This window comes from Bufo bufo, chromosome 5, assembly GCF_905171765.1.
Source record: "Bufo bufo chromosome 5, aBufBuf1.1, whole genome shotgun sequence".
Taxonomy (NCBI): domain Eukaryota; kingdom Metazoa; phylum Chordata; class Amphibia; order Anura; family Bufonidae; genus Bufo; species Bufo bufo.
Window position 1 is genome coordinate 145,025,950 of NC_053393.1, and position 15,390 is coordinate 145,041,339.

The following is a 15,390-nucleotide window of genomic DNA, read 5'->3' on the forward strand; positions in this document are numbered from 1 at the left end:
TGCCCCCTCTAAAAGTCTAAGAAAAACAGGATGGTCGTTTCAACCAATTGTCCACCATCTAAGCTGTTCTGGCCTAACTGTTAGGAGGTGTAGGGAGCAATGGCTACATGAGGGCAAATCAGACCACAGGTGGCACCTTCATTACACACTCTTTTCTCTGCCTGGACCATTTCCAGGCGCTAAGCAGAAGGAAAATTTGTGTTGCGTCGGCTATTACGTGTCCTGCCATCGAGCAGTCATTGCCTTTGATTGCAGTGGTGTTGTGGATGAGAAATCTGAACTGCAATGGACTAGAACCATATCATCTTTAGCTACAAATTAAGGTTCTATTTGGGATCCAGCAACGGTCTGATTCAAGCATTTCATTTGTGCCTTTGCTGTGGAGTAACACACTGCTCCACAGATCATCACACCATCAGTTAGGGCAATCACATATGACAGTCGGGCACCCTTAGTAGTGATATGAGGGACACTAACAGCTCAGAAATGTGCTGCCTTTCATGGCAGGGCTTCTAATTGGTATTTTTTTTTAAACAAAACAATGGCTGATCTTAGGGAGACCAGCTACAGAAAACACTGTGGAGCCTCATTTAAGAGTCTCGACACAGCAATCCAAAGTGCAAAGCTCCATGGGAAACAGTAATATGCAAAATAACTGTGGAGCCCCAGTTATGGGTCTTCAACACAACATTCAATTGGTATTTTTTAGCAGGATAATGCTCACCCACACACAAGGGTTTCCCAGGAATGTCTTGACCAGATTACAACACTTCCTTGGCCTGCCCAGTCACCAGATTTATTACCAATCAAGCATTTATGCGACCAGCTGAGATGCCTGCTTTGGCAACCTACAAGCCCAGCTGCAACATCTGTGAGCAAAAGTGTCACAAGATACCATACGGAACCTGTATGCCTCCATGCCCAACCATATGTCATCTTGTATCCAGGCTAAAGGCGGCCCATAAAGGTACTAGAGCCTCCTTTCAATTGTACAGTTTTCCCCAATAATCTTATCCTTTCTAATATTGTAATAACTTACATATATAATCGTTACATGCACACATAGAAAGTTTCTTTCAATTCCAGCATCTCCTTCTTGGTGCATTATATTTTTTGAGCGTACATGCAGAAAATACTTTAACTTTGTTGTACCTGCAAACTGGCTTATTTTCTTCAATGGCACAGACACCACCATTTTTACAGTCATGGTTAACACAGGGTTCAGTCCCTGGCTTAACTGTTGTCAATGTCATCCCTGATACTGTTGTTGTGTTTGTTCCAGTTGTAGATGTTATTGTGTTTGTTCCGGTTGTAGATGTTATTGTGTTTGTTCCAGTTGTAGATGTTATTGTGTTTGTCCCAGTTGTAGATGTTATTGGTGGAGAAGTGGATGGAGGTATCGGCTGAGTGGTATTTAGAGATGTGACATCTAGGGAAATATGAATACATATGATATATATTTGGTATTGCATACTTCACGAAAAATATATGTTTGTCATCTGATATTGAATAGTTTGCAAAAATCAATAGTTCAGATCAACGGTTCAAAATAATATTTTCTTACATTAGGCTAGATATAAAAAATGCCTTATGACATAGAAAACAAGCATAGTTGTAATCACAGGTTTTCTACTGATTTTATCCTGTGTAAATGAACATTGCCTGTGGTGTAACGATTGCGGTCGCAGGGGATGTAACTGTGACCAGGCGCAGGGGAAGGGGGGCCCGGGCCTGCCCAGTTCTACTTTCAACTGTTTCCACAACTTCAAGACTGTCTTCTTTAGGCCTGGGGCTTATCAGATGACCAGAGGTTGAGCTCCCAGGGGGTTGGGAGCATGCAGAAGATGTCAGGTATCGCAATGTTGTCACTAGATTGTTCCTCTTTTGCCAGGCAGTTCACAGCGAGCGAGAGGAAGTGGCTGCTCATAGTAGGAACAGGGCTAGGTGAGTTTTTTGAATTTTTGCAAATAGCACACAGTGCCAGTTATTATTATATGACAGGGCACAGTGGGGTTCATTACTATATAACAGGGCACAGTGGGGTTCATTACTATATAACAGGGCACAGTGGGGTTCATTACTACATAACAGGGCACAGTTGCAGACATTACTATATAACAGGACAAAGTGGGAATCATTACTATTATAACAGGGCACAGTGGGGCATTACTAGTCTTACAGAGAACAGTGGAGGGCATTAACCTATTCAGGAGGACCTGGTGATTTTCCATTTTCCCATTTTCGTTTTTTACACACAGCCTTCCCAAAGCCATATGAGGCTGTTTTGTACTTCCTAATGGCACTATTCAATGATGCATACAATGTAACGGGAAGCTGCAAAAAATTCCAACTGGGTGGAATTGGAAAAAACACACAATTCTGCCATTGTTTTATGGGTTTCATTTTTATAGTGTGCCCTATGTAGTAAACCTGACCTGTTACTTTCATTGCCTGGGTCATAATGTTACAGCTACTGTTGTTTATTTTAATAAAAAAAAGTTTTTGTAAGATATGAGGAAAGTAGTGATATAATTTTTTTTTTTTATAAGTCCCCCTAGGGGACTTGAACATGGGATCACTAGATTGTTCGTCCTATAGACTGCAATCAATTACCATTGCAGCCTATTGAAATTTTATTATGTTCCTATGGAGCCCAGCCATAGGAACATCACTGCACTATGCCTCGGAGCCTTTAGCAGGCTTGAGGCTACTACAACAAATGAACAGCTCTCTGAATCTCAGCACGTGGGAAGTGTTCTGGCCCCAGGAGCACAGGGTATCCATAGAAAGCGATCTCAGATGCCTTGGTAGCAATTGGTCATGGCATCTGAGGGGTTAAATATCTGTGATCAGCATTATTGCCAATCACTGACATTAGCGCCAGGTGTCTGCTGTTTAAAACAGCAGAAACCATGTGGCTATGGTGCCCACTCAGCTTCTGAGCGGATGCCATGTTTAAAATGTTACATGTACAGTGGAGGTTGGGAAGAGGTTAAACTTTTAAATGTGATGTGAAGTTCAACTCACCTTCAACTGATAACAACATAAACGCATCTCCCCCTTTGAGAAAATCTCTGCTTTGAACTCTGCCATGTGTGATATATGCTGAAGTTCCAAGTCCTGGTCCACGGTAATACTGTGTTCCATTAGGAAAGGTAACACGATTCCCAACAATCTCAGGTTTATCCCAGAAATATCTATCACCAGCTGTAATAACAAAAATACATATTGGGAGTTTTTTCTGTTTCTGTCATACAGTAATATCTACATTAATAATGGTATAAATGTATCAATGTGTATTGTTTTAGAACCACATTTAAATGGTCAGTGTTGTTTTACACAACTTTGCATAATATATACCGGTAGTATGTGTTAATATAATAAAAGGTGTTGTATATCTAAAAAAAAATGTCTTGTTACCAGCTTTCTCCCCCCTCACTTTCCCAAACTAACATTCTCTCTGAATTCTGTGAAAAGTCTATATTGCTAAAATCAGATCAGGCTGAAGGACTGAAGGATCAGATTACATCATCCTATAGAAGATATATATACAGGGTGGGCCATTTATATGGATACACCTTAATAAAATGGGAATGGTTGGTGATATTAACTTCCTGTTTGTGGCACATTAGTATATGTGAGGGGGGAAACTTTTCAAGATGGGTGGTGACCATGGCGGCCATTTTGAAGTCAGCCATTTTGAATCCAACTTTTGTTTTTTCAATAGGAAGAGGGTCGTGAGACACATCAAACTTATTGGGAATTTCACAAGAAAAACAACGGTGTGCTTGGTTTTAACGTAACTTTATTCTTTCATGAGTTATTTACAAATTTCTGACCACTTATAAAATGTGTTCAATGTGCTGCCCATTGTGTTGGATTGTCAATGCAACCCTCTTCTCCCACTCTTCAAACACTGATAGCAACACCGCAGGAGAAATGCTAGCACAGGCTTCCAGTATCCGTAGTTTCAGGTGCTGCACATCTCGTATCTTCGCAGCATAGACAATTGCCTTCAGATGACCCCAAAGATAAAAGTCTAAGGGGGTCAGATCGGGAGACCTTGGGGGCCATTCAACTGGCCCACGACGACCAATCCACTTTCCAGGAAACTGTTCATCTAGGAATGCTCGGACCTGACACCCATAATGTGGTGGTGCACCATCTTGCTGGAAAAACTCAGGGTAACGTGCCAGCTAGATGCCCAACACAATGGGCAGCACATTGAACACATTTTATAAGTGGTCAGAAACTTGTAAATAACTCATGAAAGAATAAAGTTACGTTAAAACCAAGCACACCATTGTTTTTCTTGTGAAATTCCCAATAAGTTTGATGTGTCACATGACCCTCTTCCTATTGAAAAAACAAAAGTTGGATTCAAAATGGCTGACTTCAAAATGGCCGCCATGGTCACCACCCATCTTGAAAAGTTTCCCCCCTCACATATACTAATGTGCCACAAACAAGAAGTTAATATCACCAACCATTCCCATTTTATTAAGGTGTATCCATATAAATGGCCCACCCTGGGTAGATATATATACTGTAGAATATATCGGAGCAGGAGGTATAGAGGAGCACTGAACAGCAGAGTGAAAAAGAGAGACATACACCTGATTCAGCAACTAATAGTGTTATATCTCACCCAAGTGCTTTATTCACATCTATATTGCTCAGTACTTCTCTGTCTGTCCCATATGGTTCTTTTGGGTGATTCTGAGTGGGAGGAAATTATAGAGCAGAAGCTGTCTCTATGTGTAGTCTAAGGGAAGACATGATGGCAACTAGTCTTCACCAACCAGCTCATGTCCAATTGGGAATTAGATATAAAGCCTACAGCCTGCAAAACCTCAAAAAAATGCCAGTTATAAGTCATATATTGGTCAGATATGGTGTTACTCATGGCAGCTTATTCTGAAGTAATCTGAAATGACAAGTAAGCTTTAAAGGGAATCTGTCACTAGTGACCTCCCTCTCAAACTGCTGGCATAGAAAAATAGCTGTGGTTCACCTGATTTAAACTCTAAACTCTGTTTTTCTTTTGTTGATCCGAGACTCCATTCCCGAGTTATGATACTTTTTCCTAATATTCAAATTAGACCTTTGGTGCAATGAGGGTATCACCTTTGCTCTTGTTGTACCCAGGCTCCACTTCTTTCTGTAGTCAGTTCCTTTCTCACTTTTTTGCCACTGCCTGGATCTGTCAAGAAAAGCAACCAGGGATGGCTAGGCCACAAAAAGAGTGGAGCTTGGGTGCAACAAGAGCAATGGTGACAGCCTCACCAAAGGCCAAATTAAATATTAAGAAAAAGTATCATAAGGGTCCATTCACACGTCCGCAATTTCGTTCCGCATTTTGCGGAATGGAATTGCGGACCCATTCATTTCTATTGGGCCGCACGATATGCGGCCCGGATCCCGGAATTGCTGACCCGCACTACCGGGTCCGCAACTCTGATTCCGAAAAAAATAGAACATGTCCTATTCTTGTCCGCAAGTGTTTTGCGGATCCACGGACGTGTGAAGAACCCTAACTCAGCAACAGAACCCCGGATCAACAAAAGAAAAACAGCGTTAGCATCAGGTGAAAAACAGCTATGTGCCCTTGCAAACAGTTGGATAGGGAAGCTGCTGGTGACAGATTCCTTTTAAGATTCTGTTCACATCTGTGTTGGAGGTTCCATCAGAACCCATGAAAAATGCTGGACAAAATAGCACAGCATTATTTTGTCTATAAAACAACAGACACTGTGACAGACACCATTTATAGTTAATGGTGATGTGTCAGGCATCATGGGATTTTTTCCTTCTATGACAAAGTAGAAAACCAGGGCCAATGCGCCCAGAACAGGGGTAAAAAGTGAACCGCCATTGTATCATTATTGTCTGTTTATATGAGCATGAAGTCGTAGTGACCAATGCCTTAGATAACTACAAAGTTCAAGCTATTTTGACTTTTTTTTTATTATCACTTTCACCTATAGATTCAGAATAAACCAGTAATGTTTCTTTTACTAGAACTTACTTGTGAGGCGATAGGGATCTGTTGTAATGCTCCTCAGATTTGACATGCGCTTTCGAATATCTGGGTTTTGATCCATGAGTGTCATTGTTGCCTGTCTGAGAGAACATGGCCATTGCAGTCTGTTATCATTCTCCCCAGAGATGAGATGGAAATATATCCCTAGGTCATAGAGCAGGGCTCCTGAGCTGTTGGCTACAAGTTGTACTTGAAAGGCATAACCATCCTTGGAATAGTATGCTGGACTGAAAAGAACCTTATTTTCACTGTTCAGCTGGTTAGTGAAGTTTCTGATATGCCAGATATGATGTGGACACTTTGCCTCTGAGAAATTGATGTCATCAATTGAAATTCCTCCATTCGAGGTTCCAATGCCTTTGACTCCTTCAAAGACTACACGGAACTTGTTACTGGTTGATAAAGAGACATGATACAGCTGCCAGTAGTCGGCTGGCTGACCTGCAAAGAGGAATCAATCATAAAAAAAATCTTAACCTATATAGCCATTTTGGCTAGAAGCACATGGCTGTATTATGACTTCAATATATTAATTATGGCTCCATACAACCTGAATGAAGTCTTTAATGCTATACAGTACAAATGTTCAAATGGAGCCAGATATGAAATCGGTGAGAAAAAAATGGTGCTAATGTATGTTCCATCAGATGCCAGATCATGAAGAAAATTGTGGAGGAATACCTTCATAATATGGTGCCATATAGAAGCACCACATGAAATTGAAGACAAACATAGGTACAAAATAGCCCCACAGACTTTTAGAATTATTTTATATAGAACTGAAAGACGTTCATGAGCAAGGGGTTTTTCAATAGTTAAAAATAAAACCTGCAAGCATGTAATAAAATTAAAAAGACACATTATGCACAGGTAAGTCACCGGCCACTCCAGCGCCGATACTCACGTGGTTTCTCACTGGCCTTTGCTTATAGGTCAGCAGTAAATACGTGTCTAGCTGCACATGACCATTGCAACCAATCACTGGCCACATGTAATGGCACTCATTACGACATGCCCTTTAAGCTCAGTGGGATTTGACAGGTGAGCAATATGTTTTTGGAATTATTTGTATTACTCATGGAACACCCTTCCAAATGAGAGGCAGATGTGACAAATATTCATCTTTCCAGTAGTATGTTACCCTGAACTGGATTTGATGTAGTTATTTTGTTTGGAGGCTCGATTTCTGTGGTACCCTTTGTAAGAACATAAACACATATGTTGGCAGCAGCATGCACGCTAGTAATGTCCTGTTCATTGGTCACATGAATGGGCATGGGCAGCAATATCAAGCATAGCCATTATACAATGTATGGCGCTGTGCTTGGTAACCTGTAAGGAGGCTATAGTGCACATCGGGACGCCACAGCCTCTTCAAACATCTGATCAGCTGGGAAGCCGTGTGTTTAACACACACCAATAAAATACTGATGACCAATCCTGAGAATAGGCCATCAATATTGAACTCCTGGAAAACCACTTTAACAGCTCATGCACACGACTTTTGATGTTTTTGCAGTCTGCAAGTCGCTGATCAACAAAACATGGATACCGGCCGGGTGCATTCCACATTTCGTGTAACGGAATGTCTGGCCCTCTGTAGAACTGTACAATCCTTGTTGGTAAAAAGGACAAGAATAGGGCATGTTCTTTTTTGTTGTGGCGCCATGGCGCCATTGAAGTGAATAGGTCCGCATCTGACATGCGGAAAATGCAGATAGGGCTTATGCATACAACCATGTTTTATGTCCACATTCTAATACAGATTTATCTGCTGCCACTTTTTAAAAAGTCACAAAAAGTGTTGACATGGGTGTAACTATAGACAAAGCAGCAATAGCACCTGCTAAGGCATCCAGAGGTTGGGGGGCCCTTTCAGGTGCAAGAATATTGTACCTTTTTGTGGGAGATAACAATATGGTGGCTTTTTGCGATTATGTGGGTTTTCTGATATATTGTGCTATTTTACATACCTTATACTGCTGTTTACGGTAATTTTCTTATACTAGGTGGTGGAGGTGCCCATGTTATTTTGCTATGGTGCCTTATGAATTATAATTACACCTCTGGTGTTGCAATCTTTTTTTCCCATTAAAGATTTGGCATAGTAAATGTTAAACTTACAGCAAATCTATGAAACATCATGCGACAGTTGATAAATTTGGCACAAATTATCGTAATGCAGACCCCTAAAAAAATGACTTTAAAGGGGTTATGCAGGTAAATATAATCACCTATCCTCAGGATTAGGGTTGAGCGAATGCATTTGTTTAAAACACTAAGCCAAACTCTGCCTAACAAAGCCAAGTTCAGTTTGTATTTTGATACAGTAATTTATAGCAATAAACGAATTGATAGAAGCGAGTCTTGTGATATTTGCAGAAACTTTGGAAAGACCTCCGTGGAAGACATACATTTTACAGTATGACGGAGCCTATATTATTAAGGACCTATCCCTACTCAGGATAGGTCATCATTAATACATCGGCGGGGGTCTGAGTCCCCGCCCCCCTGCCGATCTCTACCAGGGAGCCGCCACGCTCACAGCGCCATACAAAAAATTCCTAAAAAAACTGCACAAATATGTTCATGTGGTAGGCAAAAAGGCAGACAAAATTGGTCTGTGGAAAAAAGCCTAGTGCCGTCATGTGGAAGTGGCTTAAAGGGGATGTGTCATTCTCATAGATTGTAAGCCTTCGCTGGCAGAGCCCTCTCTTCTTCTTTACCAGTCTGTAACTAATCTTGTTCATGCTTAGTGCAAATGTCTGTATTATGTATGTGCACCCTTATCATGTGTACAGCGCCATGGAATGAATGGCACTTTAATAATAAATGTGAATAGTAGGTCATTTTGTGATGATGATTATAATTTATTATTATTCATTACAGGCAGAATTTCAATGACAAGTAAGGCTACTTTCACACTGCTGTTTCTGGGTCCGCCTGTGAGATCCGTTTCAAGGCTCTCACAAGCGGCCCCAAACGGATCAGTTTAGCCCCAATGCATTCTGAATGGATAAGGATCCGCTCAGAATGCATCAGTTTGGCTCCGATCCACCTCCATTCCGCTCTGGAGGCGGACACCAAAACACTGCTTGCAGCGTTTTGGTGTCCGCCTGGCGATGCGGAGCCAAACGGATCCGTCCTGACTTACAATGGAAGTCAATGGGGACGGATCCGTTTACATTGACACAATATTGGTGCAATTGTAAACTGATCCATCCCCTATTGACTTTCAATGAAAAGTCAGGACGGATCCGTTTGACTTACACTTAGACTTTTTTTTTGACTGAGTTATGCAGACGGATCCGTACTGAATGGATACCAGCGTTTGCATTTTTTATGTGCGGATCCGCACCTAACGCAGGTGTGAAAGTAGCCTAAAACAGCTATGTAGTTAACACAGAATCCACCATTCACAGTTGGTGATATCACAGATTTATCTACTCATTCCTGACCTCTGCACAGGTCACAGAGCGTGTCTAGAAAAACTGGATCAGCTCTTGTCCATTGTGTCTATGCCATGTATCTGTTTTCAATAGACAGGAAGTCTTCACAAATTTTAGGCCTAGTGGGCAGTACGAAAACTGCACGATTTTATGATTTTTAAAATATAGATTGTGACATAGAAAATTAAAACAGAATTCACTGGAAAAAATATATATATACAGTACAGACCAAAAGTTTGGATACACATTCTCATTCAAAGAGTTTTCTTTATTTTCATGACTATGAAAATTGTAGATTCACACTGAAGGCATCAAAACTATGAATTATCACATGTGGAATTATATACATAACAAACAAGTGTGAAACAACTGAAAATATGTCATATTCTAGGTTCTTCAAAGTAGCCACATTTTGCTTTGATTACTGCTTTGCACACTCTTGGCATTCTCTTGATGAGCTTCAAGAGGTAGTCCCCTGAAATGGTTTTCACTTCACAGGTGTGCCCTGTCAGGTTTAATAAGTGGGATTTATTGCCTTATAAATGGGGTTGGGACCATCAGTTGTGTTGAGGAGAAGTCTGGTGGATACACAGCTGATAGTCCTACTGAATAGAATGTTAGAATTTGTATTATGGCAAGAAAAAAGCAGCTAAGTAAAGAAAAACGAGTGGCCATCATTACTTTAAGAAATGAAGGTCAGTCAGTCAGCCCAAAAATTTTGAAAACTTTGAAAGTAAGGGCTATTTGACCATGAAGGAGAGTGATGGGGGGCTGCGCCAGATGACCTGGCCTCCACAGTCACTGGACCTGAACCCAATCAAGATGGTTTGGGGTGAGCTGGACCGCAGAGTGAAGGCAAAAGGGCCAACAAGTGCTAAGCATCTCTGGGAACTCCTTCAAGACTGTTGGAAGACCATTTCAGGGGACTACCTCTTGAAGCTTATCAAGAGAATGCCAAGAGTGTGCAAAGCAGTAATCAAAGCAAAAGATGGCTACTTTGAAGAACCTAGAATATGACATATTTTCAGTTGTTTCACACTTGTTTGTTATGTATATAATTCCACATGTGTTAATTCATAGTTTTGATGCCTTCATAGTCATGAAAATAAAGAAAACTCTTTGAATGAGAAGGTGTGTCCAAACTTTTGGTCTGTACTGTATATGCTTAACATAAAAATGTAGTTCAAACAATAGGTCATTTTCTGATTGGACACAATGGGAGAGATTTATCAAGATTGGTGCAAAGGAAAAGTGACTTGGTTGCCCGTAGCAACCAATCAGATTGATTCTTTCATTTTCTAAAGGAGTTCTGAAAAATGAAAGCTGGAATCTGACTGGTTGCTATGGGCAACCAGCCATTTCTATTTTGCACCCGTTTTGATAATTCTTATTGCCTTTAAAAGGAGGTTGTGGCAGAAAAGCACATAAAATCCTGCACCAATTAATCTCCTTGAGCAACACAATTTAATGCTGCACCTTTGTAACCTTTGCTCTTGTCACATAACAGAGCTGCTCTATGTATGTGTTTACAGATGCCATACATTTTTATGTGTAATAAACCGTTAAACAGTGAAAAAGTTCAGTGTCATTCTAGAACACTCAAGGTGGATTTAGATGGGCAGATTGTCGGAAATTAATGTTCACAGGAATGTTTGTTCCAGGCAATCTGCCCATCTAAAGGTGCCGCCAATCACCCGATGAACGAGCAAAACGCTTCTTTATCGGGTGGTCCTGTCGTTTGTGCAGGCACCTAAATTATTGTTTCTGGGCAGCAGATCGTGCTGTCTAAACTGTGATCCGCTGCCCATAAGAACGAGGGATCGCAATAGCAGTGGAGGTGATCAATGCATGTAAATACAGCACTTCACCTCCACTTAAGGAGCAGCCCATTGGCAACGCTTCCTTCCCAACTATTGGCTTCTCCTCTGCGTATGAGCCTTTAGAGGGTTGTCCAGGATTTTCAGATTGGTGACCTATCCTCAAGATAGGCCCTAAATATCAGATCGGTGGGGATTCAACCCTCTCATCCCTGCCAATCATAGGTTATCCTGTAGCTCCATCTATTGTGTAGTGGACTTTGCTGGTAACTGCTGTGCTCTTCCCATTCACTACAACTGGAGCAGTGCTGCTGTTACCAGCTCCGTCCACTACACAGAGCGACTTCCTGCACTGGAACTACAAGGTAAAAAATGATCGGTGGGTGTGTGGGGTGTCTGAACCCCGGATGATCTGATATTGATGGCCTATCAATAAGGATAAGCTATCAATTTGAAAATCCTGGACAACCCTTTTAAAGGGATCGTATCATCAGAAAATGACTGGTTTAAATCAAGTTATTTATGTTAAACATATTTTGTTGGAGATTATTTCAATTTTTTTCATGTAACTATAATAAAATAAAATATACAAAAATGCCAATATAAAATATGTTACTATGTTAACGTCACTAACCATTAACAGTGGTGATGTATGTCAAAGTGCCATTTGGTGAAGTTTCTGTGTATTCACGGATCCAGATTTTGAGTTGGTCACTTTCATGCCCATTGTGGTAATAAAAGAATTCCAAGCACTGAAATCCTCTCTTTGGGTAAAAAAGTCGGCTTTCAAGCAATGCACTACCCCCAGCATTTAGTGAGCTTGGATTAAAGTGCATAAAATGACCGCTATCTGTGGGAAAATAATTGAAACCGTTAATTTATAGAAATATCAAATATCTTACTTTTTTAGGCAAAGAATTAAAAACCTTTAAAACCATGACTGGGTGAAACTCAAAAGTACTTGAATCCAAAAGTCCCTAATAGATGCTTAAAGGGGGTTTCAGGATTTTAATATATATAGCATCTTTTTACGATAGATAATCAATATCAGTGGTGGGAGAACTACTCCCAGTACCTCCACAAACCAGATGGGAGTCCTACTCCCAGTCTCCCCACAGACCAGCTGTTTAAAGGGGCTGCGGTGCTTGGGCTTGTGCCCCTTCGTTGCTAGGCAAAGTGCCGTACATTCTGTAGTGGCTGTGCCTGGTACTGCACATATATTAGTCCTGTGCCACTCACTTGAATAGGATGGGGTGGCAATAAACTGCAGAATCATGCACTGATGCTACAAAATGTGCAGCACTGTGGTGCCCCAGCCTCTTCAAACAAATGATCTGCAGAGGTGGTGAGAGTCACTGATCTAATAATGATAGCCTATCCTAAGGATAGGTCATCAATATTAAATCGCTTTCATTCCTTAAAGGGAACCTGTCACCGGGATTTTGGGTATAGCGCTGAGGACATGGGCTGCTAGATGGCCGCTAGCACATCCGCAATACCCAGTCCCCATAGCTCTGTGTGCTTTTATTGTGTAAAAAAAAAAACGATTTGATATATATGCAAATTAACCTGAGATGAGTCAGAGCTTGAAAATCTGACTCTTCTCTGGTCACACAAGTAAGATATGACTCTTTTATGTTAATTTGCAAAAAAAAAGGGAAGTACAAAAATGCTTTATACTTATTGAATTCATCTGCAAATGAAATTAAAAGTGTAATTTATATGTTTAGGGTAACACAATGAACATTTAGAAACGCTCAGTGAGGGTAGCATAGTAGAGGTGACAGGTTCCTTTTAAATTACATGTTTGTCTTTTATGCCCTATTTAGGTCCAAAATTCTATGCTGGAAGATGCTCCATCCAAACTACAAAACATGCCCCCCAATGCCTGGGCCCCTTATATAGGTTATACTCCCCCCCCCCCCCCCCCCCCCAACCCGATGTTTTGATCCATGCGACAGGGAGATGCAAAGTGGCGGGGAGTGGGGTGTTTGCTCGGGTAGCCAATAGCAGGCTGCGGTGGTGGCCACTCCCTAGCGTCACCCTTTAAGTGCACAGTATAAACTGATCTAATCTAATCTTAATACAAACTGGTGTTTTATAAATGGTATTTCCATAAGAGCGGTTTATCAATAGATTCATCAACTTTCTTCCTGTTTGGTGTAATGAATACAGTAGGCATCAGGTTTAATAAGGTAGTTGCACTTCTGCAGGCTTGATGTACATTGTTCTGAAGATAAACCCTGTTGCCACCCTTTGAACCAATGACTGATATTATGACACCTGTGTGTGTGTTTTGTGTCATTTGAGCACATCATATCCTTAAGTCAACCATAAAGTCAAATACTGCTGCAATAAAACATAGTAGATAAGAAGTTGCTTACCCTTGCAGTCCCCCATGTTTGTGTGATCAGTGCTAGGACCATTAGACACTTGAAGAACATGCTGCCAGTCACCATTATCTCCTGTACCTTGTATCATTCCACAGATGTTGTTATACTCAAAATCACATGTGTCCAAGAAACTGATGAAGTTAGCTAAAGAAGGAAGGTACAATAAAGTTAGTGCCGTGTCATGTCATTTCGCTTCTATGTGTGTCCCAGAAGCTCAGACACCCCCTATCCCCCAACTCCTTCTCACAATTCAGTGTCTGGCTGTGAGGCAAGTGTCTGCAGTTGGAGCTACCCCCACTGCTTAGTCTGCAGTAGGAGTTAAACCCCACGCAATGGCTAAACCTCAACCCTTTGCTGCCTGCCTGAAAACAATGGAAGGGATCAGGAGGAAATTAAAGGGGTTTCTATGATTTTGATATTGGTAGCCTATTCTCAGGGTAGGTCATCAATATATGAATGGTGGGTGTCCAACTCCTGGTACATTGATGATCAGCTGGTGCTCCGGTGAGTGCCACTGCCTCTTCTTAGGCCAATGGCCTAGCTGCATCTCAGGCGAATGGGCCTCAGCTGCAATACCAGGCGCTGTACAATGTACAGTGTTATGCTTTGTAAGCTGTGAGGAGCCCGCAGCATTCACAGTAGCGGGGTGGCCTCTTTAAACAGCTGATCGGTGATGGTGCCAGAGGATAGATCATCAGTATAGGAGTTCTCATAAAACCCCTTTAAAGGGAATCTGTCAGCTCTAAAACACCCCCCAAACTAAAGTAAGCGGTGTATAGTGTAATTGATGCAAAGCCCGGTTATGTAGCTTTTATCTTCATACTCACTTGTATTCCAACGCTGTGCCCCAACAAACCAGCAGTAAAATGCATTGAGAGGACTCCTGAGCTCACGGACATAATGGAGAGGACTCAAAGAGGAGTCCTCTCTATGCATTTTACTGCTGGTTTCTTGGAGCACAGCATCGGAATGCAAGTGAGTATAAAAATAAATATTACATAACCGGACTCAGCACCACTTACACTGTACACCACTTACTCTAGTTTGGGGGGTGTTTTAGAGCTGACAGATTCCCTTTAATGACTGTGATCTTTGCAAAATTTGTATAGACTGAGAATCTATCTGAGCAAGTTCATCTCCTATGTACAGTATTTGTATCATTCATTCAAGGTTCAGTCTTTTTTCATGCCTCTTTATTCTTTTGTGCATCCTGGGAACGCAGTAGTTTTACACTACCTGCGGTACTATGGTAAACCACAGGTAAGGCTACTTTCACATCTGCGTGGTTAAAACTGGAATTAAACGCATCTGTGCCATTTAGTACATCCATATGCATCAGTTTTGGTTGGATCCGGTTGTATTAAATCAAAAGTAAACAAACCGGATCAGGCATGAAAATCATTGTAAGTCGATGGGTGCCGGATCAGTTTTTTTTCTAAAAAAATAAATAAAATGATCCGGCACCATTGACTCATATTAATTTTCATGCCAGGTCCAATTTGTTCCGTTTTGCAAATCGGACACAAAACCGCAGCTTGTAGCGGTTTTCTTTCTGGCACCAACATGCGACAAAATGGAATGGATGCATACATGTCACAGTGTTATCTTAGTGATATCTTGAGAAAAGCCATTGAGATCCAATGAAAAGTCAGTTCACTTTTTCTTGACATTCTTTACTTAACGCGTTA

General features: G+C 41.2%; 1 protein-coding gene across 2 annotated transcripts in view; it reads right to left on the reverse strand.

The window, feature by feature from the left end:
• LOC121002163 (meprin A subunit beta-like) overlaps positions 1-15,390 on the reverse strand; it is a 42,442-nt gene that overhangs the window by 2,861 nt on the left and 24,191 nt on the right. For both annotated transcript variants that reach the window (XM_040433504.1, XM_040433502.1), the window contains exons 9-13: positions 13,694-13,846; positions 11,944-12,159; positions 6,029-6,484; positions 3,028-3,207; positions 1,153-1,429 (exon numbers count right to left, since the gene is read on the reverse strand). In XM_040433504.1, the coding sequence (XP_040289438.1) occupies positions 1,153-1,429; positions 3,028-3,207; positions 6,029-6,484; positions 11,944-12,159; positions 13,694-13,846 (1,282 nt within the window). The remainder of the gene's footprint in view (positions 1-1,152; positions 1,430-3,027; positions 3,208-6,028; positions 6,485-11,943; positions 12,160-13,693; positions 13,847-15,390) is intronic.